The sequence below is a fragment of the Rattus norvegicus genome, chromosome 12, assembly GCF_036323735.1.
Source record: "Rattus norvegicus strain BN/NHsdMcwi chromosome 12, GRCr8, whole genome shotgun sequence".
Taxonomy (NCBI): domain Eukaryota; kingdom Metazoa; phylum Chordata; class Mammalia; order Rodentia; family Muridae; genus Rattus; species Rattus norvegicus.
Window position 1 is genome coordinate 39,273,384 of NC_086030.1, and position 22,952 is coordinate 39,296,335.

At 51.1% G+C, this 22,952-nt stretch overlaps 1 protein-coding gene across 15 annotated transcripts in view; it reads left to right on the plus strand.

The window, feature by feature from the left end:
- The window catches only part of Kdm2b (lysine demethylase 2B), a 137,705-nt gene that overhangs the window by 48,962 nt on the left and 65,791 nt on the right, over positions 1 to 22,952 (plus strand). For 8 of the 15 annotated variants that reach the window (XM_063271329.1, XM_063271328.1, XM_063271330.1 and 5 more), the window contains exons 7-11: positions 6,259 to 6,352; positions 7,195 to 7,348; positions 13,610 to 13,725; positions 19,572 to 19,698; positions 21,559 to 22,031. In XM_063271329.1, the coding sequence (XP_063127399.1) occupies positions 6,259 to 6,352; positions 7,195 to 7,348; positions 13,610 to 13,725; positions 19,572 to 19,698; positions 21,559 to 22,031 (964 nt within the window). Of the gene's footprint in view, positions 1 to 2,688; positions 2,819 to 3,286; positions 3,418 to 3,870; positions 3,912 to 4,508; positions 4,895 to 6,258; positions 6,353 to 7,194; positions 7,349 to 13,609; positions 13,726 to 14,867; positions 14,964 to 16,799; positions 16,823 to 19,571; positions 19,699 to 21,558; positions 22,032 to 22,952 lie in introns of those variants that run through there. The other 7 variants (XM_063271334.1, XM_063271335.1, XM_063271333.1 and 4 more) reach the window with 7 other exon arrangements.

Genomic DNA, 22,952 nt, shown 5'->3' on the forward strand with positions numbered 1-22,952 from the left:
TAGGGCGTCTCCTCCTCACTCCTCCTGTTGGAGCAGCGTGGTTTTTGGCAGTGAGTGCTGCTAAGAGGAATGATAGGCTGTGGGCCCACAGTCAAAGAGCTCAGAATCCCAGCCAGAAAGGGGCGAGGCTCAGATGATTGTAAAGGGAGTACTCCCCTCCCCCGAGATTTGACTGCACGTTTTCACTCTGAGAAGAAAATCTGGGGGAAGTATTAGGTGGGACACAGGACGACACTGTCACTGAACATTCAAGCAGCCTCTTTGCTACACTCAGAGGGAGGCTCTGTCTGCCCCCCCCCCCGGGGGGGGGGCTGCCTCTCTCCTGTACCTCGGGAAGACAGGAGCACACAGCGGATGTGATGTGTGGAGTATGATCCCAAGGTGGTATAAAAAACTCTGTACTCGTGGCCTCTTGGTGTCTGGTGTTCTGTGGTTTCTCACCAGGCCCCTTTTTGCGTTTGTTAGAGCCACACCCACCTTCTGGTTCAGGGATTCGCTGCTTTAACTGATCACCTGTGTCTTACCAGGTAGGGAAGCTGACAGCCATGGACTCCAGACTAGACTCCAGACGACTCCAAGATTCTTGGCTCTTTTCTTAACTCCCGGTGTGTCCTGTTGTGTAGGGTCACTCACTACTCGGGTGTTGTGTTAGACTCTGGCATTTATACCTCAGCGATACCATTAGCCGGTGTGCTAGGTTTTTACCAATCAAGAGACAAGCATTCATTGTGGGTCAGTGAAGGCAATGTCGCTGCTGAGCGGCAAGCAGTGGCTCATGGGCCTTGTAAAGGACTGAGAGACTGCCCTTTAGAACTTCTGTTTCCTTGTTTTAAACAAAGCCTCATGTAGCCTGGTCTGGCTTTGAACTCCTCCTCCACTTTTCAAGGGTTGGGATTTCAGGCACGTGTCACCACACCCAGTGAAAGTTCTCTGAGAATTGTTTCTGCATAGTTAAAATAGACGTGTGAGCCAGGCATAGTGGTATGTATGTGCCTTTAATCCCAACATTTGGGAGGTGGATCTCTGTGAATTCAAGGCTAGCTTGGTCTACATAGTGAATTCCAGAACAGCCAAGGCTACATATAGTGAGAGCTTGTCCTTCTCCTGCCCCCCCCAAATATAATACACATGTAAAGGTAATTTAAAAAATGCTAGCCCATTAGCCCAAGCATGCACATGAAGAACTCATTTGGAGCTATGACCAGTTAGAGGTTCCTGACTAGTTCAGTCGAGATGCCGAGTTCCTAAACGAGAGAATCTATCCACGGTCCCAACCGATGAGAATTTAAGATCGGGGTTGATGCTTTCTTTCCACAAATGAATCATTTATAGTCCTTCCGTCAAGGAATAGGATTTGTCCCCATAAAGTCAGCCCCTTATTTGAGTTGCCTTGTCCAGTTGCCAGGGTGGCAGCCGCTGTCAGCTTTAATTCCACATCAGTTTCTAAGTGTGACAAAAGTTCTTGCTCAAGGACACCTCCTCAATGACCGGCGCTCATACCCAAGATAGGGAACATTCTTTGGAACTGTTAATTTTACCTTTCAACCAGTAAAATGTACACCTGCTTAAAACACAATCCATCCAGTTAAAGTCTAAGTTTATAGACAGAATGCTGGAAGGTACGGAGGGGAGGTACAGAGGGAACGCCTGGGTCATTGATCACTTGGATATGCGTATATATATTTATATATACGTTTGTATATTTAAAGTGGGGTTGATGGGGTTGAAGGGTGACATTGGGGCTACACTGTCGTACTGGATCGTGAATGTGACTGTTACAGTCTACACTTTAGTTAGACTCTAATTACATCTCTGGCTTTCTACTGTGTACAGTGTTTGGCCAAAGAATGAAATTTGATTCCTGCCTCTTCAGACCCATACGGAGACATCTCCTACCTCCTTGTGGCTCCTTCCTTTGGAGGCTGTAGGACCAGCTTTGGAAGGAGATTGTCTCCTGCCGCCCCCAGGGTGGGACTTGAGTTGAACTCTTTTTGCCTAAAGGCATTGAGCGATTAGGTGTAACTTCGAATTTTGGTGCTAAAGTTCGGGACTGGGAGATTCACAGACAGGCAGTAATGTGTACTGGCCACTTGTATGTTAGTGTCAAGGAGGGGCTGACCTCTTGAGCAGTTGGCTTCCACATCTGAAATGGTGGGATTGAACTCACAGTGTTGTGAAGTTTGGATTGAACACTGTAGTTTGTAATTAGTAGAAAAGGCTACTGAGGGGCAGGCAGGGGAAGAGTCTGTCTAGTTGAACTTCAGGTTACCTCCCTCTAGTAAATTACCCTGAGAGAGGAAAGAAATTGCCCAAGTGGTCACAGCCAGTCTCTTAGGACTAGAACCTCACCTCTTGACATCACTTACTCTCCAGAAATCTTAGCTCTGGCCCTCCCTCCATCGGTTCCTAAGGGTGGATTTTTAAGGCAGGTGGCTTTATATTGGGTCACCACCTGTGCAGCAAGGTGGTGTCTACACTCTGGAAAACCCCGACCCAGTAGTCCTCAGGCTACTGCCGGGGAGTGTGGGGAGTGGGCTAGGGATCCGGTGTGGGGTCCGGAGCTCTTGTCTGTCGCCGCGGCCTCTCCACCTCCCTGGCGGCCTCCGCGCCGCGCGGATGTTCAGTTTCAGCGTGGGGATGAGCACAGGGCTGCGCCTGTCTCCCCGAGGAAGGAAGGCGGCGCGAGAGGGCCCCAGCGTCCTGGACTGGGGCCTGGCAGCGCGGTGGAGGGGGCTCGGCTGCCGTCGCCTCACGGGTCTGGCGCGCGTCGAGCCTCTGCAGAAGGGGTCGCCAGGGAGCCGCTCCTTGGCCACCGAGGGTAACCTCCTTTGTGGCGCGTGGGGCGGGTGTGGGTGGCCTCCTGCCCGCGGGATGCTCGGCCAGCGTCGCTGAGCTGTTCTTTGTGTCTCCCAGGGCGGGTTGGAAGTGTGGGGCGTGTACGTTCGCGCCCGCGCGGCGCCTCCAGCCTGCCACCCGTCGCCAGCTTTCCTGGCTCTCTCCATCAGACCTTTGCCCAAAGGGATGCCAATTGGGTCACCTGGGGGAGAGTTTCTGGAAGTTAGAGAGAGAAGGGCAAGGTGGGGCCGCCCCACCTCTCCAGACCCCAGGCCGCGCCCCAAAGTTGGTGCGGCAGGTGCAGCGCCCCCCTTATGCCTCTTGCCTCCCTCCATCCCTGGCCTCCAAGCGCTGAAAGGACTGAGCTCCTGCGCTCCAGATCTTCCGCAATTTCAGCTGCGAACTTGCAGGGTGCACGGAGGCCACCTAGCGTGGGGGGTGGGGTGGGGGTGTCGCGTGCCTGGCTGTCCAGCCTTGCCGTTGCGGAAGCCTGGCTAGCTGGCGGGCTGGCTGTGGCACCAAGCCGAGCCGACCGAGGTGCCCATGTGACTGCGGTGTGCTTGGGAGGAGGAAGCTGTAGAGGTCAGTGCAAAGGCGGCACGCCAGAGCAAGCAGGAGCGAGAAGGGAGCCCCAAGTCAGCGCGGGTGGGAGCCTTGGGGAGGCAAATCCTAGGGTTGCCTTTGGACTGCAGGGGCCGGTATAAAGCCACTCTGTCAAAGCCACTTTGACTTAATAAGGACGTGTGAGGTGGGAGGAGTGGAACTGACGCCGAAAGGAAGGTCCCACATTAGAGGAGGCTGGTCTGGAAGTAGTGTTCTAGCACACAGTGGGCCCCTGACTGAGGGCAGATCAGATGCGGGCTATACTTGGAGAACTTTCCGAGCACTCACAGCCAGAGGATCCTAGTTTTCCATGGGAGGGGTTGGGAGAGAGGGCTGGAAGACGGGCTAAGCAGGAGTGACCGGTTTGGCTAAGCAGTGCCAGGGGCCCTAGAGCTGGACACCCCCAACCCTGGTCCTTTTTCCCTGCTGCAGGTACTCCCTCTGGGCATCCAGCTGCAGGCTGAAGGAAACAGGTTCTCGTGGCTCCACCCAACACACTTAAATTGTTTTCTCTAGTCTATGTTCAGCTGAGGCCTGGAGGGGGTGGAAACCAAGGTTAGATTAAAAGAGAGAGAGAGAGAGAGAGAGAGAGAGAGAGAGAGAGAGAGAGAGAGAGAGAAGAGGAGAGGAGAGGAGAGGAGAGGAGAGGAGAGGAGAGGAGAGGAGAGGAGAGAGGAGAGGAGAGGAGAGGAGAGGAGAGGAGAGGAGAGGAGAGGAGAGGAGAGGAGAGGAGAGGAGAGGAGAGGAGAGGAGAGGAGAGGAGAGGAGAGGAGAGGAGAGGAGAAGAGAAGAGAAGAGAAGAGAAGAGAAGAGAAGAGAAGAGAGAAGAGGAGAGGGGCAGAGTAGAGTTGGTTTTAGGGAAATGAGGACTAATATTTTGAAGTGGAGCTTTGAAAGAGGCCAGTGTGGTCCATGAGGGTGGGGTAGGGTAGGGCTTCGGGACCCCCCCCCCCATTCTTTGGAGGGAAGATTTCCTGAGTCTTAAGTCAGGAGACCTGTTTGCCTCACCTCCTGCCGGCAAACAGGATGTAAAGCCCCAGTCAGGACTTCAGGAGCCCTAGTGCCAGCTTCGTGACAGTCCTGGGCTGTCAACTACACCCCTCCGATGGGGTTGCTAGGCAGCGGGGCTCTGATGTACGGGGAGGCCTTCTGATTTGTCAGCCTCCTGCAGACACATGGTTAAGGCTGTTTCCAGCCTATCCGGAGGAGGGACACGGGGCACGCTGCCTGCATATTGCCGAGCCCCCGGTCCACCTGAGCGAGAGGTGCAAAAGGCAAACCAGGAGGGGGCTCTCAGAGCCCTCCAACCTTCAAGCCAGCACAGCCCCCACGCCCCCCACCCCCCTACCCCATTCTCTCCGCTCGGGCTTGCTGCTGGCTCCTCCCCTCGGGTCCCCGCCCCATTCCATCTCTCTTCCCCAAACCACGGAAGAGCAAAGTACAGCAGGGAAGAGAGGTCAGTGGGGTAAACGCGTTTGCGGGCCTCTGGAGGTGCCAAGATGAGCAGGAGGGAGGGGGGAGGTCGCTCCTTCGTGCCCCTTGGGGTTCTTGTGGGTAGGGGTCAGTGGTAGGGGGTTAACACTATTTTTTGCCAGGCCTGGATTTGAAAGCCAGTGAGGTGCCCTCCTCTCTTACTCAGGTTCTGTGTACCCCCTAGGGCCGGTGGTAACCTGTTGGGGGTTGGACCAGAAGACTGTTGTGTACCTGCAGGGAGGGCTGGGCTACCTATCTCCTTCGGTGCTTGTAAGGGAGGGCTGCTGCTGTGGGGTTCCTTCTCTTGAACACATAACCTGTGATCCAGCTTCTGTCGCCAGAGTTCTTCACCCTTCTCTGGTCCCAGGACCTTCTTTTAATCCCTTCACTTAAAAAAAAAAGAAGAAAGATAAAACAGCTCTATCGAGATAAAAATCATGTATCATTCACACAGAAAAAAAAAAGTGTCCAACTCAGTGTTTTCTAGTGTGTTCAAAGAGTGACACAACTACATCGTCAGTTTTAGGATCTCTTCATCCTGCTAGAGTGAAACCCCACGATCATTAGTGTATTCTTGCCCCACCCCCACCCCAACCCTAGCCCAGGCAGCCCCTTGGCCACCACTAATCTGTCTGTGGACTTCCTCTTTGGATTTCCTTACCTGGGATGCGCAGAATCACACTGGGTGGAATTTTTAGCCCAGTTGCTTTCTTAGCAAGCCATATGTATCATTTAACTTTATCTGTCCAATCCTCAACCCTGGGCTCTCATCTGCAAGGGCAGGGATCTTCTGCATTCTTACCCATTTCTCTCAGTACTGTGCCTCATTCCTGGCCGGACTACTGGTCCAATGAATGAGATGAATGGGGACTGGTAATTGGCAAACTAGGCAGGTGGTTTACTACTGAATTCCAGCCCCCCCCCCCCCCCCGGCTGCTACAAAGGGGGCTGGCTGCTGGGGAGAGCTGAAGCTATCAGAGCCACAGAGCCAGGATGGAACAGAAAGGGAGCCTCGGAGGTGGCCAGGGGTGGGGGCGGGGGTGGGGTGGGGTAAAGGTCGAAACTGATAGTGGCCTGTGGGTTGCCATTTCTCTTGGGAACCTGGAAGCCTAGATGCTGTGTGTGAGCATCTATGGTGGGTGACCCAGGCTTGAGATTTGTCACCTGATTACAGGGGCATCCCCCAGGAGGGAAACTCCACTTCGATTTTGTCTCAGTTCTTTAAAAATTCCCCATCTGCCTCCTTTGTAAAAGGGTGTCAAGTCAGGTGGCTCTGTCTGCCGTGGTTGCTTGCCACGTGTGATTTGAGGCTGACTTGTGTTTTCTGCCCCGACTCCTGCACTTCAGGTACTGTCTGATGAGCGTGAAGGGCTGTTTCACCGACTTCCACATTGACTTTGGAGGCACCTCCGTGTGGTACCATGTTTTCCGTGGCGGGAAGGTGAGTGCCCCTAGTATCTCTGGCTTTTGTATGCATAGAGAGTCTTGCTATTCCCTTCTTCTCCCCCTTACTCAGCCACTTAGGGCCGCTTTATCCCCTGGGACCACCTCCTGGCTCTCTGTCTCCTACAGGAGGGGAGGGTCACCCATTCATACCTCCTCTGTTTTCAGCTCCAGGGAGCTCCAGCATAAAGTTCCTCAGTTTTGGGTCTGCTCTGCCATGGGACTTTTAACTTCAAAGTAGGAGGTGGCCACCGCCTGTCTCTCTAAGCAAGACATTTTACACCAGCGTTAGATAGAATAGCACTCTGAAAAGGAACCTGTGCTCCGTTTCCTTTGGCGTCTGGTGTCCCTGCACGGATGAAGGTCCTTCTTGAGAGTGCCCATGTGTGTCTGGCTCCTGTGGGCCTCTCCTACCTTCCTTAGAAACAGCGGTGTTGGGAGAGATTCTGGGAGGAAGTCAACCCACTTGATTCCAGATGGTTTCCCCCCCTCCGAAGTGAGTGCAGGCTGAATTTATTTATTGGGCGAGTTTATCATACATCTTTCACTCCTTAACCCCCCCCCCCTCCACTCCCCACCTCCTAGACAAGTCTGTGGCTTGGGAGAAAAAAAAAAAAATTCTGCAGGGAATGTTCCTGCCTTGGTATTTCAGTTGGAATGGGGATAACCCCAAAGGTAGCCAGAACCCCCTCTCTGCTTTGAGCCCTGCTTTGGGAGCCCAGACAGACAGATGCCCCCCTCCTCCATGTCTCTCCCCAAGTGGGTGGGGCTTTCTTGGTTTTGTTCCAAGCCTGGAAGAAATCAGAGACTCCAGCCTAACTGTTTCCTTTTGCTCCCAAGATCTTTTGGCTGATCCCCCCAACCCTGCACAACTTGGCTCTGTATGAGGAGTGGGTGCTGTCTGGCAAACAGAGTGACATCTTTCTGGGAGACCGAGTGGAACGCTGCCAAAGAATTGAGCTGAAGCAAGGCTACACATTTTTCATCCCTTCTGGTAGGTTCCTGGGTGGTTGGCCTGGGGTCAGTCAACCACCGGCTCCCCCAATATTTGGAGCAGCCCCCTGCAGTCCTGTGGTCTCGGCCAGGATTGAAGGACGAGGGAGGATGTCTGTGGGCCTTGGACTTAGATGAGCCTTTGGTGTGCCCTGAGGGGAGCAAGTCTCAGGTTCCAGAGAAAGCCTGAGTAACCATACCAGTGAAGAAGCCTCAGGTCCTTCCTCTGGGGACATTTGAATGCCTTTCTCGGGCCTTCCTCTAGAGTAGCAGTTCTCAACCCAAGGGTTTTGACCCTTTTGGAGGTCAAACGACCCTTTATAAGGGTCTCCTATCTGAAACCCTGCACATTAGATATTTACATTATGATCTATAACAGTAGCAAAATTACAGTTGTGAAATAGCAACAAAAATAATTTTATGGTTGGAGGCTCACCACAGCATGAGGAACCATACTAAAGGGTTACAGCGTTAGGAAGGTTGAGAACCATTACTCTGGCGGTTTCTGTGGGAAGACAGTGTGGTCCTTAGGTACTGTGTGCCTCACTCCACAGATACACACACACCGTGAGACATAGACACACACACACAGTGAGACACACACACACAGTGAGACACAGACACACACACACAGTGAGACACACACAGTGAGACACAGACACACACAGTGAGACACACACACAGTGAGATACAGACACACACAGTGAGACACACACACACAGTGAGACACAGACACATACACAGTGAGACACACACACACAGTGAGACACAGACACATACACAGTGAGACACAGACACACAGTGAGACACAGACACACACAGTGAGACACAGACACACAGTGAGACACACACACACACAGTGAGACACAGACACACAGTGAGACACACACACACAGTGAGACACACACACAGTGAGACACACACACACAGTGAGACATACACACACAGTGAGACACACACACACAGTGAGACACACACACAGTGAGACACAGACACACACAGTGAGACAGATACAGACATACACACAGTGAGACACAGACACACACACACAGTGAGACAGACACACAGACACACTCAGTGGGGCAGACACACAGACACACACATATAGTGAGACACAGACAGTGAGACATACACAGTGAGACGTAGACACACAGTGAGACACACACACACAGTGAGACACACACACAGTGAGACACAGACATGTGAGATACACACACTCAGTCAAGTCCACATGTTGTGTACCTCTTAGGAATCAGACTTTGGAAGATATGTCAACCAGAAGACAGACTAGCAGCAAACTGTTGAATGAAAGGAATCTGAAGGAGAATTGTGGGAGTTGTCAGCTAAAGGAGGTTGATCCTAGTTAGTATGCCTTGTGGGTACCAAAACCAGTCTCTCAGGGAGCAGAAAGACCCAGCTCAAGCCAGTGATCGGTAGTACACACCTTTAACCCACCAGGGAGGCATAGGCAGGCAGACCTGTGAGTTCAAGGCCAGCCTGGGCTACAGAGCAAGTTCCAGGACTACCAGGGCTGCAAAGAGAAACTCTTTTTTGGAAAAACAAACAAAAAACAACGTAGTACAGTGTAATACTGTGTAAAGAGTTGCTCCATTGTATTCTTTATGTAAAGAAAAGAAAAAGGGCCTTTGCATGGTCATTACAGAAACAGTTCCCCCCCTGAGCCTTTATGACTTATGGATGGTTGAATATATTGTATAAACAGTATCCTGTTGGATGAACAGATAGAAATATATTTCAAAGAAAGAGTGGTACTTAGAGCCTGATAGTGGTGCATCTGAAAATCTACCTGCATCGTTTTTAGTTTTTTAATTTGTTGCTGCTAGGTAACATTAAAAGATAGGAATTTTGTTCTAATTCTGTATGTGTTTTATGCGTGTGTCAGAGGTTGAGTGTGGAGGCCGCAGGATAGCTTGTGGGAATTTTCTGTTTTCCACCATGTGGGTCCTAGGGATCAAACTCAGGTCATCATCTTTGGTGGCAAGTATACTTACCTGCTGGGCCATCTTGCTGTCCCCAAGATCGAAAATTTTATTCCCTAGACCTAGGTGTCTAGACAGGGTCTAACGTAACCTAGATTGGCTTTGATTTCACTACGTAGCTGAGAAAGGTCTTCCAGCTCCCGATCCTCTTGCCTCTACTTCCAAAATGGTGGGATTACAGGCATGTGGCATCGTATCTAGCTTGAGACAGAGATTTGATATATAACCCAGGGTGGGATAGAACTCATGAACCTCTCCCTTTTAAATGTCTGGACCACAGACATATAGCATAATGACCAGCCTCTCAGTGAATTTGTCTTTCTGTCTCTGTCTCTGTCTCTGTCTTTCTGTGTGTGTGTGTGTGTGTGTGTGTGTGTGTGTGTGTGTGTGTCTGTCTGTCTGTCTGTCTGTCTGCCTGCCTGTCTGTCTGTCTTTGTGCCTGTCTGTTTGCCTGCCTGCCTTTATTGAGAAATGAACCCAGGGTCTCATCCCCTGGGTAAGTGCTCTACCAAACCAACTATAATACTTCCGACACTCACTCCCTAGTGACTTGGGATGTGTGCTCTGCTGCCTTAGGCCCTAAGTGTCCCCTGTTTCTGTCTCTTTGAGAGCTTGTAGGATGCTGGTGGGTTAGAGTGGTTTAGGATGTGCCGTCTTTTCTTCTGTGTCTGAGTGCGAAGGAGTCCGAGGCTGGTTTCTTTCCAGTCTCTGTCCCTCAGAAGGTCAGGCGAGCTCCATGGAAGAGGAAGATCATTGAAATTGACCCAAGCTGGCTTCGAACTGGTTCTTTGCTTAAAGCCCTTCGCACAGCAAATGTTCTTAGAGCCACACTGGTTTCAGACAGTGAACAAGGGGCTGAGGAGATGTAGGGAACACTCCCTCCCTCCTGGCTGCATGGATCCAGCCAGGTGGCAACTATGGTGTTTAGTCCCAGTATGGGGACCCTGTTAGGTATACCTGAGAGTGGCAATGTCTGAGTATTTTGCAGTCAAGAGGCTTAGGCTGCTCTTAACGTATTCTCTGTGCTTGCCTTGGAATAAGAACCATCCCGTGGGAACCACTTCCTCCTGAGGCAGAAGGAGGCTACTCTGGGCTGCTGAATGTTACTTGTGTCAAGAGACAGTTTACCTGGGTGTGGTGGTGCATATCTTTAATCCCAGCACTTGGAGGTAGAGTCAGATGGATCTCTATGAGTTCGAAGCTGTGCTGGTCTACATAGGTGCTAAAGGCCAGAGCCAATGCTATCCAGTGTGATCCTGTCTTTAAAAAAAAAAAAATCGGGTGGGTGGGAGTGGGAGCATCCTCATAGAAGCAGGTGGAAGGGAGAGGGGGTACAGGAGAAGGGAGGAAAGGGGCTAACATTTGAAATGTAAATACATGAAATATCTGAGAAAATTAAAATTAAAAAAAAAATCAAAATGAGAGACAATGAACCACTTGGAGGCCAACAAGGCAGTAATGGTGATGGTTATAACATGATTGGGCCTTTGATAGTCCACCCATTATAAACCGGGTACAGAACAGGGTAGAATGTGAAGCAGGTGACCCGCAGAGCATGCTGGAGGCACAGGAAACTTGGCAATTACTGCTTGGCTTTGGTGTTTCGGGACCAGGTAATATTGGGGCCTGGCTTGTATATCATCTCCATATGTTGAGAGGAGGAAAGCAATCCAGATTCTCAGGTAAAATCTCTCATTTTGTAACGTGAGGTAGATCAAGCGTAACATGCCCTTGGGTCAGATGCCGCCTGCCGTTTTGCTAGTCAGCGCCAGCAGGGGCCAGGGGCTGGGGGTAGGGCACTCACGGAATTTGTGAGGTCATCACTACAGCAACTGCAAAAATGGAGGCAGATGTGCCAGGGGGCTTGCAGACTGCATCCTCAGCTCTGGGGTTGTTGTTCTTGGCCCCCTCAAGTCCCAGAAATCACCCAGGCAGTGGGTTTCGTGGGACACTGTGTTCCTTCCACGTCTGCCTCTGTCCCTGGTTGCTCGGCCTGAATACGCTAAGATGTTTATTGCCTTCACAGTGCTGACGGCCCAGTTATAACCCAGGACACCATTCTAGGCTTCCCACAATATTGTCGTGAGTGAGCCGTCCTCCGGAGAATGGGGAGAGATGGAGTCTTGAACACCGCGGTTTCCCTTTTTGTCTTCCTCTAAGGGCCTCATTGAGACAGGGAAGCAAATGTGAGCTGGGCTAGAGAGGAACTGGGCAGCCATTTTAATCCAAGGCAGCCTGCCTGGTCCACCTGTGATAACCTAGGATGGGAAGGAAAGTTGGTAGAAGCTTCTAGCATCCCTTGAACAGCTGGCATACAGGTTCTCTGCCTACTTACGGGGGATCTGTCTTCTGTTCACACTCTGTAATAGATGTAAGTCTTGTGAGCCTGCTGGAAAGTCTGGGTTAATCAGTACGTATTAACGTAGGCGCCGTCCTTTTCCAAACTGATGTGTGTGACTGCTTGTAGCAGTTGAGTTCCCCACAGGAAGGTAGTACAGTCTTCAGGTGGGCACACATAGCAGAACAGGGATGTTTTCATGGGGAGAGTCTGGAACCAGGCTCCCTAAGTTCAGACTTGGGTAGAGGGAAGGATGGTGTCTTAGTTAGAGTTTTACTGCAGTGAACAGACACCATGACCAAGACAACTCTTAAAAGAACAACATTTAACTAGGGCTGTCTTACAGGCTCAGAGGTTCAGTCTATTATCATCAAGGCAGGAGCCTGGCAGCATCCAGGCTCCAGGCAGGCATGGTGCAGGAGGAGCTGGGAGTTCTACATCTTCATCTGAAGGCTGCTAGAAGACTGACTTCCAGGCAGCTAGGAGGGTCTTAAAGCCCACCAGCACAGTGACACACCTACTCCAACAAGGCCACACCTCCAAATAGTGCCACTCCCTGGGCCCAGCATATTCAAACCATGACAGGTGGCCATGTTAAGTGTAGGAACAGGGTCTCGAGGGTCCAGACACCCTCAGCCCAATTTGAGGAAGTGTGTCTGTCTCTATCACAGTGGTACTGTCAACTATAGCAGACCCATCTGGTGGCTCCGTTCCCCGCAGCGGGTGTAGATCATGAGCCTGAGAACTGATGTCTCAACACTCCTGGGAGAGAGCTGGAACTGTTTGGTGTTCCAGAATTTTCAGTGTATTTCTCTGTTGCTTCCCCTTGTGCTCCCATGTCTGTTTCCTAGAACTCGGGGGCAAGGCAGAGATAGCTGTTTCCCTCGCTGGTTAGTGCTGCTCCTTCATTCAGCAAGGGACTCGTGTGTGTGTGTGTCTGTGTGTGTCTGTGTGTGTCTGTGTTTTTGAGGCAGGGTTTCTCTGTGTAGCCACTCCTGCCCGGGAATTCGAGGTGTAGACCAGGCTGGCCTTGAATTCAGAGATCTGCCCACCTCCGCTGAAATTAAAGGTGTGAAGCACCGCTGCCAGCTGCAAGGGCCTCTCAGCCTTGCGGATTGCAGAAACTGTTAAGCTCTGTGCCCTCTGGCTCCAGCTCTAGGGACCACACTGACTTCTCTGCACTGGCAACCGTGACCAATCTCAGTGGAGACATGACACTGTTAACTAAAGTCCCCATCAATGAGGCAGAGGCTAACTCTCTGGGTTCAAAATCCGTACAGACGACTTCGCTTCAACATACCCCGTTTCTTCTCCTGTAGGTTGTAGTTGGAAAGAGATGGCTTCTAAAAGAACGAATAAACCAAGGCCTGTGTTGGGAGTGCACCACAGGAAGGGACGCTTGTCACAGCACTTAGTACAGGAGGAAGAATGGGCGGGGGAAGCTGAGATGGGGATACAAGCATCCCGTGGCCAAGGAGATGACTTGGAAATGGGTCTGGGAGGATTTCATTCAAATGGTGTACCCAGGCTCTGTAATCATTGCTCTGAGCGGTTCCATATGAGCCCTCCAGGACCAGTGTTCCAAGGAATGACTAAGAGAAAAGGCTGAGGAGAGACGTACAGCCCGGAAGGTTCCTCCCACCTTCTGACTGTGTATGAGTGCTGGGACCAGGGCCATGTTCCTGGCAACAGCCACGTCCCGGTGAGAAAGTCTGATCCCCCAAGTTTTTAAGACCGGCACTTTGCCTGCAGCAGTCCAGCACCTGCCTTGAGTCAGCTGGGGTCTCTAGGGGTTGCTGACTGCATCCCTTGGGCTGCCTGGGAGCCTTGGTGTCCGTATCACATGTCCTCGCACCTCCGTGTCCCCTGTGCCCTCCTGTCTTCTAGAGGAGTCAGGGCTCACCCTCCCTTTGCCCTCCCTCAGGTTGGATCCATGCAGTGTACACGCCCGTGGACTCTCTGGTGTTCGGCGGGAACATCCTGCACAGCTTCAACGTGCCCATGCAGCTGCGCATCTACGAGATCGAGGACAGGACCCGGGTAAGCGGCACCTTCCTTCCCCGGTGCGCATGCTGGCCTTTCTCCATGACACCTCTTCAGTTCCCTCTCCCTCCTGTCTCAGTCTGGGGCCTTGATTCTTCTCTGCAGTGAGCTCTCAGACCATCCACAAGAACCAGTCCCCAATTCCCGGGAGTCTCTGTTCAAGCTCAGGCCGCAGGCAGCCAGAATCCCCAGTGGAAAAGCTGGCCATCATGACTGTACACGTCTATAATCTCAGCACTTGGGAAGTGTAGGTAGAAGGATCAGAAGTTCAAGGCCAGCCAGAACTATATAGGGTGGGACCAGTCTAAGCTATGTTTTCTCATTGAAAAACAAGAAACCCAAAACAAAACCAACCACTTTCCCGCAACTACTGTTGATCTATCTGTACCTGAACAAGTGTCTGTGTGTCTGTGTGTCTGTGTGTGTATCTTGAGGAAACAGCAGGAAGTGGGAAGAGCCCAGCCTTTCTCCTCTTTGCTCGTGTAGAAAGAGGGTGTGTGGAGCTTTTCTGTTGTTCTTGTTGCGGAACTTTCCCGGGCGTGGGGAGGCTCTGAAGAAAGCCCAGCCTGGTCCAAAAATCACATCTCTCCCAAGCATTTCCTTGGGAAACTGAAGTCTGGTGGCGAGGAAGCCTGTGTCCGGGTCTCTCGTCCTGTTTCTGAGCGCTGGGACCGCAGCTTCCCTTGTGTCCATCCTCACTGACAACTCAGGACACCATTTTTCAGCTATGAAATCTCTCCCAAGGGCCATATGTGCTTTTTGTTCTCGAATTTCCCCTGAATTATCTTTGACGGTTAGGACTTGGCCACCCTCATTCCAGTGCTTTGGCCTGACCCATGTCCCCAGGCATTTGAGACAGGTTCAAGGGTGAGGAACTGAAGCCCTGGGATTAAAAGGGCCTATTTATTTGTAGTCTCTCTTTTTTTAAATGTGCCTATTTAATGATTTTTTTTTAATTGAGATATAACCCACATGGCATAAAATTCGCCGTTTGAACTGTACAGAATTAGCCATCATCACTAATTCTAGCACATTTCACGCACCCCCAACACACCAAGGAACCCCCGTACCCATTAGCAGTCATTCCTCTTTTCCTCTTTCTTCACCCCTGACAGCCCCGATATAACCTTCCGTCTCGATGAAATTTGCCAGTTGGGGACATTTGCTAAGGACGGAATCATGTAATATGTGGCCTTTCATATCTGGACTCTTTCACTCAGCATGATGTGTTCAAGGTACATTCCTATTCTAGCCACTGCCAGCCCGTCTCATAACGGAGTAGAACTCCATTGCATGGACAGACCACATGCCATTTCTACTCTGGATTTGCCTCTGGCTTTTTGGCCCTCAAGAAGTGTTGGACTCTATAAAGAAATACCTCAAATGGCTCTGGTCAGAATGTATCTTTCTGGTCTTGTTTTCAGATCTCCGTTTTCACAGATTGATACAGTGATTCAAAGAGAGGGAGGTGATGAGAGTACCCAGGGCATGCTTGAATTTCCAGTTTCATTTGTCCTGGGCCAAGATCCTATGCAGACGCCTCATTTCATAGACTTCTTCCCCTTCCCACTGGCACCCATCTAGAAAGGTCACCGCAGCCCAGATCTGTAGCACGCTCTCGGCGCTGTTCAGGAGAAAAGCACTGTTTGGGCACAAATAGTGACTTTCCAGTCTGAGTCAAATGCTCTCTGGTCTCCAGCCAACTGTTCTTTGGCCAGCCCTGAAAAAAACAGTCCATTTTGTGAGCAGCAGACCAGCAGGTGTGGATAGAAACCCAGCGCTCTAGAGGCGAGGTCAGACCCAGACTTTCCAGGCAATTCCTGAAAGCCGGAATCGGACTGGGATTTCTCAAGACTTTGGCAACTTGCTGGGTAGCTGTCCCCTACCATGGGAATATGATTGTGCATCTCAGTGCGTCTGCTCCCCCCCCCCCCCCCCACACTCCCCTCATCCCAGTCCATAACTCCCAGGAGCCCGGTTCCTCCAACCGGTATCACTCAAAGGCAGGAGTCATGGTAATAGACCCGCCCCCAACTCTCCCATAGTGGCCTGCTGTTTGCACTGGGGAAGTGTCTCACCCCATCAAGATGCACATCAGCTCCCTCCCACAAGGGCCCTTGTCCTCAGTCTCTAAGGGGGAACCCATCTGGCTTCTCAGAAAGCATGTTGTTGGCTTGAGGGTTGGGGGAGGGATGGCTGAGAGGCAGGCTGGGCTACAGGCAACAGCAGGCATTTAATCTGCCTTGATTTCTGGTCTTCGGAGAGGGGCTTGGCTACAAGGCCCAATTGTTTCTGTCTTAGTAGCCAAAAGCAGACAAAGGGCCCTGGAGAGAGAGTCCTGGAAGCCAGATAAAATGCCAGGACTAGGGGTTGGGGATTTAGCTCAGTGGTAGAGCGTTTGCCTAGGAAGCACAAGGCCCTGGGTTCGGTCCCCAGCTCCGAAAAAAAGAACCCAAAAAAAAAAAAAAAATGCCAGGACTACTTGTGAGCCTATACTGCTCAATCCTTTCCATCCCTTTCCTTTAAGAAGGCTATGAGCATTTAAAAATAGTTTGTCCCGGTGTGTTCTAAAACATGGCTTGGCGTGGAAACAAATGAGGGAGGTTGGTGGAGAAAACTCAGACTGTATGAGTTCCCCGCCCTCTGTGTGGTTTTGACTTCAGAAAAGGTGTTTAGCCTTTATAGCTCTAGGTGGCGGCGGGCTGGGCTATCTAGACCTAAAACTGTAAACTTCTCCCACATTTAGGAAATATTTTCATTTTTCTGGGCTCCACGCTTGGTGACACTTAACTCCGCAGGGCTGTCCCTCCCTCCCTTGTAAGGTGGTGTAAGCAGGTGCCGGCCTCTGGGGACCCGATAGGGCATCCTTTTCTTCCTGCAAATCTGCTCTGCAGATAACGCATAATAGAGCTAGACCAGGGACCGCTGTGAGCTTGCCATAACCACGTCACCGCCACTGCCGTGACATTTAGCTCCAGTTAGCTATGGAGGAGAGAAAGAATGGCCCAGGTGATCACTCATCGATCTGCTGTCTTTCTTACACGTATCTTTTCTTTCCTTAATGGCTCTAGTGAAATCAACTTTGCCCGAAAAGGTAATGGCTCAGCCAACCCTTCCCTTCCCTCCCTTTGCAGCCAGTGACTCTGTTTGGAAACCGCAAATTATTTGCCTTTCCTCTTCCCTCCCTCCCACCACCTGGATTTTTTTTTTTTTTTTTTTTTTTTTGTTCCCCCATTGATTTTTTTTTTTCCAGGAGAAAAAGTTTACCATACGCCCGCCCACCCTCGAATTTTAATTCCTTAAGACCTGAGCCTCATGGGAGCGCAGGGGTCCTATCAACTTCCCTTCAAAGGCTGCTTAACTCTTGTGTGACTCAGGCCTCTGAGGAGTGGTTTAGGCCAGGCAAGTTCACTGAAATGGGCCTCTGGAACGCCAGTTGGACCCCTGAGATCCATTGTTGATTAATTGCCCTCTAGGCTGGGCACAGGGCCCTATTTGTCACTGCCTTACCCTTTGTTTCGGACAGAGATTGGTTAACAACTCAATTTGGTGAGGCTCCAAGTGTGTCACCATGTAATGTTGAGCAATCGTGTGTTTAATGTTCCCGGGCCTGTGGCCGAAAGCTTTTGAAGGTGAATGGTAGAAGGCGACAACTGTTTGTAAGTTTATTATTATTATTATTATTATTATTTCTTTTTTTTTTTGGAAATTTTTTTTCCTGGGTTGGGGATTTAGCTTGGTGGTAGAGCACTTGCCTAGCAAGCACAAGGCCCTGGGTTCGGTCCCCAGCTCCGAAAAAAAGAACAGGAAAAAAAATTTTTTTTTTTTTCCTGCAGTCCTCTCTTGGAAAAAAAAAAAAAAAAGTAACCCTCCCCACCCCACCCCACCCCCCCCAAAAAAAAAAAATCCCAGCCCAAAAAACTAAACCAAGTTGAAATCTTTCATCTGTCTTTGTCTTCACCCAACTAGTTTCCCTTGGGTTCAGCAACAGAGAGGAGAGATTTGCCTTCCTCTCCTGAAATACAGCCCCTTCCTCTAATTTCCCCCTCCAAACCAGAAGGATTCGCTGGTGTCATAGTGCCCCTCGACGGCACAGTGGCGGCATGGGCAGCCTCAAATTTTTTTGAAAAGTGAAGAGTTTGGTCCATGATGTCTACCATTGGGAGCTGTGAACTCGGGGTTCTGTCTTCCTCCGCCTGGGATCTTAGGGATTGGCAATTTGTTTCGAAATCCTTTGACCCAGTGTCTGGATTAGGAATGGGGCTGAGCCTCCCCCCTCAAGCGTTTCATCCTCTGGAAGTCGAGATCTACCTGAAACTCAAGAGCCCCGCCCCCGTGTAAACCCAGGGGGCGCTGATCAGTAACCTTGAAACTGGGCTTCTCAGAAAATAGCTGGAGCCAAGGAAAACGCTACAGTACGCTCCCTCCTCCGTGCATCTTCCCCCAGGAGCTGAAAAGCATGCGGCGGCCATGATCTCATTCCTAAACACCTCACCCACCACAGCAAGGAAATCAAACGCACCCAGTCCGCAGGAGGAAGAGGTTGGGCCTGAAGTGGGACAAGGGTAACCCAAGAGCCAAGAGGTTAGCTGAGGTGCCTGAGGAGCAGAAGACAGAGGCGGGGAGGTCTTTTCCACCTGGGTGCTTAGAGAATACAGGAAAAACACATTGAAGGTCACGGATTGGGCCGGCTCTTGTTTGATTTTTGTTGAAAAAGATAGGAGGGGAATGCAATGCTGTCAGCCTAGAAGGGGCACCTGGGGGTAGGAGGTGCTCGATGAAGGATGAGAAAGGTCAGGAGGGAGCGCTCTGACCTTCACAGATACCTTCTTGGAAAAAGAGAAAGTTGGGGAGCCTCGTGGGGATGTGCAAGACCCACTGGGCAGTGCTTGGAGGAGGAAGGCACCCCACAGTGGGCCATGAGCTCACCTTACTAGGCCTTACTGCTTCCATGGCCTTTCATGCAGCTTCTAGAAGGTTCCTCCATACTGACGCCATCTATGGGGGGTAATCCTCTTTCTTTCATGGCCAGTTCCTGTGCAGGCCCTGCACTGCTCCGGTCAGAATTCCCTTGAGGTCCCCACATTTTACAGTTCTTATATGCACTGCCTCTGCACGTCTAAGAAGCAGCCAAGAGGGCTCCCTGTTGTTGCTCTGCCATGAGACCCCAGAGTTTCTACCCCACCCCCACCCCCCGCCCCATGATAAGATGTTGGTCACACTGGGGAATGTGTCCCTTGGAGCCCTTAGTAGAAACCCAGGCAAGGTATTGTAGGTGGATGTGGGTAGCAGACACTGAACACGCTTGAAGCCCTGTCCTCGGAAGGCAGACGAGACTGCACCACCGTTCACAGCGGTCCTCCCCGACTGGCCTTCCTCCTGAGATTCAGGAGGATGCAGAGTAGCTTGTCTGCCGAAGGATAAAGGATTGGGAGCGGAATTCTGTCTTCCAAGGGGGGCGGGAGAGACAGAGAGCCCATGCAAGGATATTCTAAAGCGAGGAGCCCACGTCTGTGGGATCAGGCATCCACGGTGCTGGCAGCAGGTCAGGGGAGAACTGTTTTTCTACACACAGTGGGCCTGTTCACCTTCCAGGGTGGGTAGCACAGGGTCCAGAATTGATGCCTTCCACAGGCCGAGCTCCGTCTCATCCATGCATGCTGCTGGTGCTTCCCTTCCTAGGCCTCTCGCTTTCCCCGCCAGTGACACCTCCCGTTCTCCCCTTTTGCCATTTGTGCTCTTTGCTAAGACGAGCTCTCCTTGAGGGAACCTACTGCCTGCCTTGCGTCTTCCCCGTGGCTCCTGGGAGCTGACCTCTTGCTGGGCTTGCTCTCTGTTTTCAGGTTCAGCCCAAGTTCCGTTACCCCTTCTACTATGAGATGTGCTGGTATGTCTTGGAGAGATACGTGTACTGTGTGACCCAGCGCTCCTACCTCACTCAGGAATACCAGCGAGAATTAATGCTCATTGGTGAGTAGCCTGCGTGTAGCTCAGGGCCAGCTGCTTGACCGGTGCAGAAATTCTTTCTACCAGGGAAGCCCGTGGGTAGTCCCGGGTCTCCTGGGATTCTTCAGCATCAGAATGCTGGACATTAGGCCTCTCAGGAAATAGCCTGGCTTGTGAACCCCTAACCTAGAGCAGGGAAGCCAAGAGAAGGATCTCATGGCCCTCATAAGAAACTCGGCGTCACCCCCTCCCTTGACTGTGCAAATGCACGGAGAAGCCTGTTATCAGCGTACTTGCTAAGACAGGACCATCCCACAGAGCAAAGAGTCCAGGTTCCTTTCCTTCCTCTGTGGTTACGAGCTGCTTTTTGGGGTTTTGTCCCCATAGGAGCAAAGACACATAGCTGGGTACGCAGGGTCCTAGGCCAACTTTACCCAGAAGGGAGGGGTGACTGGGGCTGGCAACACAGACCTGAGGCAGAAAGGGTCTGTGGTAGAGGCAGGGAAAGCGCTTAGGCTGTCAGCCGCAGTGTTCTGCCCTGCTGCTGGTACGTAGAGGGACACTGCCATCACCCCATGCCTTGATTCATAGATGCCTAGCATGAAGTTGCAGCCGATCAATATGTAAAAATCAGGCACTCTTCCTTCAGTGTGGGGCAGCTAGTAGTTTGGGGGAACAGTGACTGATGTCATATGGCACTATCACTAGAAACAAACATGGAATGGGCCTATCTCACGTTCACCGTGCGTGCAATTTCTTCTGTGCTCTCTTAATTTTTTTTTAAAGATTTATTTATTATATATAAGTAGCTGTCTTCAGACACACCAGGAGAGGGCATCAGATCCCATTACAGATGGTCATGAGCCACCATGTGGTTGCTGGGAATTGAACTCAGGACCTCTGGAAGTGTAGTCAGTGCTCTTAACCACTGAGCCATCTCTCCAGCCACCTCTCCCTTTTATATCTCTCCCTGCTCCTAGTAAGTCAGGGCTTGGAGATATATATATAATATATATGCTTGCCTGGAGTCTTTGGTGTTTGTTTGTTTGTTTGTTTGTTTGTTTGTTTGTTTTGAGGTACAGCCCTGCTTTTTAGTCCACGCTGGCCTAGAACTCTCTATGTAGCCAGATGAACACCAAAGTCTTCATCCTTCTGTCTGCCCGTCTCCGGTGCTGAACTTCCTGGCATCATGTTGGTTGATGTTGTACTGGGAACCGAACCCAGGGCTTTGTGCAAACTAGGGAGACGCTAATGTGCTCTTGAGTCTATCGCCGGGTGTGTATAACCATCAACTTAGAGCATTACCTTCGATAGAAGTGTCTCCCCTAACCCCCAGTTTTGCCTTTGTTTCTGATGGGTTTTTGTACGCCAGATGAGAAGGCAACTTTTAGGAGTCTTATTTTCTCCCACTATGTAGGTGCCAGGGATCGACTCAGGTTGTCAGGCTTGGCAGCAAGTGCCTTTGCCCACTTAACCGTCTCGTCAGCTCTTGACTAAATTTTAGCATTTATTTACTTATATGTATATAATGGAGTGTATATGTATGTATGTGTATATATAGAGATAGATAGATATAGATATATAGATATAGATATATAGATATACAGACATCTCTGTGAAGGCCAGAAGAGAGCGTCAGATCCTTTGGAGTAGAAGTTACCTGTGGTTGCCATGTGGGTACTGTGAACCAAAGTTAGGTCCTCTGCAAGATGCAGAGCTGGGATTTGAACCAGTGTACGGCTGACTATAGCCCTTCCACAGGCCAGGAGGCCTGCACCGGATCCTTGTTCTTTGCTCTAGAGTGAGTGGAACTTACAGAGCTTCCTGCGTTGGTTGGTTAAGTGATTATATCTTATCAATTGTATCTTATGATCTTCCTCACAGATGCCCCAAGAAAAAACAGTGTAGACGGTTTCTCATCTGATTCCTGGCTGGAGATGGAGGAGGAGTCCCGTGAGCAGCAGCTCCAGGAGGAGGAGGACAAGGAAGAGGAAGGGGATGGTGCAGACAAAACACCCAAGCCACCCACCGAGGGCCCCACCTCACCCACCAGCACCCAGTCGGAAGACCAGGACAGCACAGGGAAGAAGCCTAAAGCCCCTGCTATGCGATTCCTCAAGAGGACTTTGTCCAATGAGTCCGAGGAAAGTGTCAAGTCCACAGCGATGCCCGTAGACTACCCCAAGACGCCCACAGGCTCCCCGGCCACTGAGGTTTCTACCAAGTGGACTCACCTTACCGAATTTGAACTGAAGGGCTTGAAAGCCCTGGTTGAAAAACTAGAGTCTCTTCCGGAGAATAAGAAGTGTGTCCCTGAGGGAATTGAGGACCCCCAGGCCCTCCTGGAAGGTGTTAAGGTGGGCAGGGGCCATGGCTGGGTCGGGCTTAGGGGTAGATACTCTGGGGTTGGTCTAGGCGCTGGGCTGGTACTCCGTCTAGGCAAGCCTATCTGGATTATTGAATCTGGGACCACTTAGCAGCTAAGTGGAGGGACATCAGCTTCTCTGTTGATCCTTTTGGAATTTCAAGGCTTCCCTCCACCCCCAGAACGTTCAGTGTGTGTTATAACAATCTTCTGTTGGCTTTGGCAGACAGATTTCTAGTCTCTTGGTGAGAGGGATTACCATTCTGGGTCGATTTCCTAGGGCATGCGTTTGTGCTCCTGAGCTGGTCACAATTCGCAGTGACCGACCTTATAGCCATCAACTATGGACAAGGTACGGCAACCTAAGTTCGAGGGGTCCCAACTGTGTCTGCATTCTCCGATGAGGAATCGGGCCCTGAGGGTCAGGTAGAGCTGGGATGCAGATCCAGGAAGGATGCTAGAGTGTCTGCTGGGCATCCCACTATGCCCACCTGCTTCTTGTAGCACTGTTAAGTCTTCCGTGTGAGGTCACATGACCTCTCTGTTTGCTGCTCCAGGGTCTGATTAGGGCAGTACAGCTGGCAGTCGGCTGGTGTTAGAAACCGAACTCCGCTTTCTTCCCTGGGAGTTGGTAGTTTATCTAGGCAACGCTGTATCGGCCTCGCAGGGGCTTAGGGACTGGTGGGCAGAGTTGGGGGATGTGGGGTGGTGAGGGTAGGGAGTATGTGAAATATTGGGGCTCCGTTCTGTTGGCCTAACAGTTACCACTGGTACGGGGAACCACTGGACACAAATCACTAGTCCAGGAGCATCTCACCTACTGATTGATTTCATTGTGTGTGGAACCAGATAGAAGGCAGGGTATCACACACCGGACAGGTCCTCCTCCACCTTCCCCACGCCTCATTTCTAG